This window comes from Pteropus alecto, unplaced genomic scaffold (assembly GCF_000325575.1).
Source record: "Pteropus alecto unplaced genomic scaffold, ASM32557v1 scaffold143, whole genome shotgun sequence".
Taxonomy (NCBI): domain Eukaryota; kingdom Metazoa; phylum Chordata; class Mammalia; order Chiroptera; family Pteropodidae; genus Pteropus; species Pteropus alecto.
In genome coordinates this window covers 2,557,603-2,561,497 of record NW_006434828.1, presented here as the reverse complement: position 1 = coordinate 2,561,497, position 3,895 = coordinate 2,557,603, and the positions used below count along the sequence as shown (strand labels likewise).

Below are 3,895 nucleotides of genomic sequence, written 5' to 3'. Positions count from 1 at the left end.
AGCGTATAGCAGCCTTTAGATCCCAGAACACAAATTAGGGGGAGGCAGTTCCAGAAAAGAGAGAGGGGGGTCCCCAGGTGTAAACCACCCAGAGGCAAAGAGGGTGGGCGCTGCTTGGTGGGGGTCTCAGGTGCCACTGGGCGGCTTCACGGAGACTGGAGCTGGTCCCACCTGCACCTGTGAACCAGGGCGACGATTTCAGGTGGGGCCGGCGGTTCCCGGGCTCCAGAGTTGAGAGCCTCAGGCTTAATTTCACCCCTTTTAAAAAGAGGTGATAAATAGGGAAGTGATTAATTAGTCATGTGTTTTGTCATGTCCTCTGCTTAGGGACCCTGTGATATTGAACTCGGGCTCTTTTTCGGGTACTCTCTGGGGAGTGGGAGAGGCAGTTACGGGGCTCCCATCTCTTGCTAGGTCCACGGTCTGCCACGAGCTGCCGAACAGAGGCGAGGAACACGGCCCCCCGACTACTCGCCTTACCCAATCATCCTGGGCGGCACAGTGCGGTCATTGCATGTGCTAAGGGGGGTGCGCATCTACCCAGATAAATCCAAGATGATGCGCATTCAGACGCCGTTCCACTTAGGAAACGTCACATGTGCAAAGAATGTGGTTTCGAAAGGGTGGCCACGAGGACAGTTACGAGGACGGGTTTGCTGGCAGACACAGACACAGACACAGACAGACACTTTGAGAAGCCAACACAGTGAAGCACCGTGTGTAGACACCCAGCCCAGAAACCGAAAACCCTTCCTCAAGTGAACCGCACGCCCCTGTGGGGCCCGAGACACGGGGGCCGGGGGTGAGGACAGACGTGCGTCAGGAAGGACGTTAGCGGCTTCCTCCATGGGGCGGCTGTGGCGCTGGGCCTTGGTCCCAAAGCCGCCCTGGGGACACGACCGTGCACACACCACGCCAGCACACCTGCCGCCTGCCGCCCCACTGTCTGGGGCCGCTTCGGAGCGAGCATGCGCTAGTAGCAGGGTCTTCCCTCGGCTGCTCTAGGTTAAGCTGGGTTAGTATCGCGAGCCCACACTTCGGACGCTGGTACCTTCATCTCCTTCAGTCCCTGCATGTATCTGCCTTCTACATCCTGAATCTGGCCCTTTAGGTCATTGAGCTCCTGGGGGAAATGGCGAGAAAGGCGAGTGATGTCACGGGAAAGCAAGGACAAGGACGCAAAGAAAGAGGCAGCCCCCGCATCTCCTCACTTCGGGGCGGCTTCCCTTACGCGGCAGTCCGAGCAGCGAGCCTCTGACTTTTTTGTAACAGGAAAAGGAACATAAAGGAAATTTCTATACGACGAAGATCAAAATTCAGGTGTTTCTCATGTGATAGTTCTATAAATTTTGTCAAACTGGCAAAAGAGCCTCTGAAAACGGGCCAAGCGCTTTGACTCGTTTGCAGTTCGTTCAAGCTGAGTTCCTGCTCAGTGCTCGGTTCAGCCAGGGCCTAGAGACAGAGGCTGGCAAGGCCGCGCCCCACACCCTCGGAGCCCTCGTCCCTACTCTGCGCGCCCCGTTCACCAGCCCCCTCCTGGTACCCTGTGTCCGCGGGAGCCGGACGCTGCATAAATGCTTGGGAACAAATGAACGGTGCTCACGGCCCACGAGCAGAGACGACTTAGGATGGCCGCAGATGCGACCTTGATAGAGGACAGAAATGAGCAGCAGTGCAGGAGGCCCAGCGGGGACACGTGGGACATCGCGGAACAGCAGTCAACAGCTGTGCTTGTTTAGCACAGGCCTCGGGTGGCACCTTCAGGGGAGCCCAGCACCACCCCTGCTGATGTTTAAATCGCTGCTCTGACCCCCTGGCGAAGGGTCCCCCAGCTGCTCACACTTAACCAGTTTTAATTGCCAGGAAGTGCGTCTATAGACGAAGCCAGGTCCGATCCCTTGAGCGCCTCCCTCCGCTCCCCAGGGGGTGCGGGTTCTAGTGCCTAAGTCCTCCCTGTGCATCACCTTCAGTCACCTTCTCAGATGTGGCATTTCCAGTGACTTAAACAGTACTGCCTCCCTCCCTCCCACTCGCCGGCTCCCGCTGAGTGTCAAGGAGCTAGCAGAACCACGGCCGCACCCCAGCGGAAGACACCACTGGAACGCAACGAGGTCAGGTGAAGGTGATCGCAGAGAGAAGGGACGGGCAGAGGAGCCCGCGGTGCCGTGTGGCGAGGGCTCGCATGGGTGTGCCGGGGAGCTGGGGCGCTCGGGGCCCGCGCAGGCGTCTGCCCAGCGGGGTGGGGTGGGCGGATGGCTTCCCACCACATCTGAGCTGGGTCTCGGTGCTGCCAGAACACGTGGTTACGGACGGAGGGGAGACCGGACCGCCAAGGAAGGTCTGGACCTTGATGAATGACATCTTCTTCCTTGAAGGCCAATGTTCACAAGGGGCCGTAAAGATGGAGGGAGCCCTACCTTGATCTCCCTGATGGACGCCTCGGTGTCGATGGAGGTGGAGGTCTCTGCGCTTCCTCTCCGAGAGGAGGGGCCACCCAGCGAGGCCAGCGTGGCCGCGGACAGGCCGGGCAGGCTGCGGGAGCCCTGGAAGGGTGTGAGGGTCAAACGTGAGGGCAGACCGAGCCAACGCTGCTGTCAGTCTACGCTCATGGCGCCTTTCTGGAACCTAGTCCAATCGGAATATCTTTTGTGGGTGCCGGGGGTTTGTCTGGATTAACCGCAAGCCCCAGCAGTGGGCAGTGTGCACTTCCTGTCCTGTGGGATTTGACACACACACTGGAAGTGACCCCCGGGGACCCTCGAGGTTGTGACACTGGCTGGTGGGCCATGAACTAGTCCTGCTCACTCACCAGTGAAGATCTTCATTAAAGATCAAGCAATGTATTTTCTTGTTACTCTTACCCAGAAATTTTGGGACGTACTAGGTTTCCCAATGGCATGATATAAAGGCTTATAGAAATGCCTTACCTTCTCCGTGAAATCTTTTTCTGGTCTCTCTTCAACCTAGAGAGGAAAATGGACAAATATTAAATACAAGCATGACGTGGGGGATCTAGATGCAGGGGTAAATGATAATAAAACATTAGCTTCCTCTGGAAAACCCGCTCTGCCCACAGCACCCTGCAGTATGCCTCTGCCAGGTGGCGTGGACACAGCAAGGGCCACAGGCAGCTGAGGGACAGGCTGGGCCTCACCATGTGGCTTTGCAACTTTTACAATTCCCACAGAACATGACGTCACAACAAAACACGGTGATCACAGAAAGCTCCACACTGAGGGATTTTTTAAGGAGCTGGATTTGAACAGCTTTCCTTTACGGATTCCTGCAGTTGTGTGTGCGGGTCTCCGTGCAGGACTGGACGACAGTACCGTGAAGTGACCACGATTAGAGCGAGACTGTAACCGGGCTGACAGATGCCCCCACGGGGCGCTGAAATGTCGACGCTCCCTGAGCTTGGTCTCTGGAGCAGGAGAAAGCAGTGAGCCAGCGGCAGCTTTTCCCACTTCTGAGTGACCACGTGGAAGTGAAAATTCTGGTTTCAACATCCTGGGATGAGTGGCCCAGACGTGGGGGCTGGTGGGGGTGGGGGTGGGGCTGAACGTACGGGAGAATCTGCCAGGTGAAATGTGAGACCCCAAGAACGTGCCTTTCCTCATCTCTGCCATTTGCACCAGGGTCTGAGGCCCCTCTCCCCCTCGGGCAGGCGAGAGTCTCGCGGGACCCAGAGCAGCCACCCCAGGGAGACCCAGCATGTGGCAAAGGCCAACTTTCTCTCTTTCCTTCCCTTTCCATGCGCCCGGTGGGCAGTCGCCGAGGAGGAGGGAGCCCTGCTCAGCCGCCGAGCTTCTCGCGTCGCATCCCGCATCTGCCACCCGCAGCTCAGAGGTCAAGTCTGACCGCCAGGGCGCCCCCTGCGCGTGCGCGTGCCGAGTGC

The 3,895-nt window shown here is 58.0% G+C and overlaps 1 protein-coding gene across 12 annotated transcripts in view; it reads right to left on the bottom strand.

Moving 5' to 3' along the window:
- LRRFIP1 (LRR binding FLII interacting protein 1) overlaps nt 1-3,895 on the bottom strand; it is a 74,004-nt gene that overhangs the window by 20,818 nt on the left and 49,291 nt on the right. For 7 of the 12 annotated variants that reach the window (XM_025045443.1, XM_025045438.1, XM_015587846.2 and 4 more), the window contains 3 exons: nt 2,928-2,963; nt 2,418-2,543; nt 1,052-1,123 (listed from right to left, as the gene is read on the bottom strand). In XM_025045443.1, coding sequence (XP_024901211.1) covers nt 1,052-1,123; nt 2,418-2,543; nt 2,928-2,963 — 234 coding nt within the window. The remainder of the gene's footprint in view (nt 1-1,051; nt 1,124-2,417; nt 2,544-2,927; nt 2,964-3,895) is intronic. The other 5 variants (XM_006909896.2, XM_025045440.1, XM_015587847.2 and 2 more) reach the window with 1 other exon arrangement.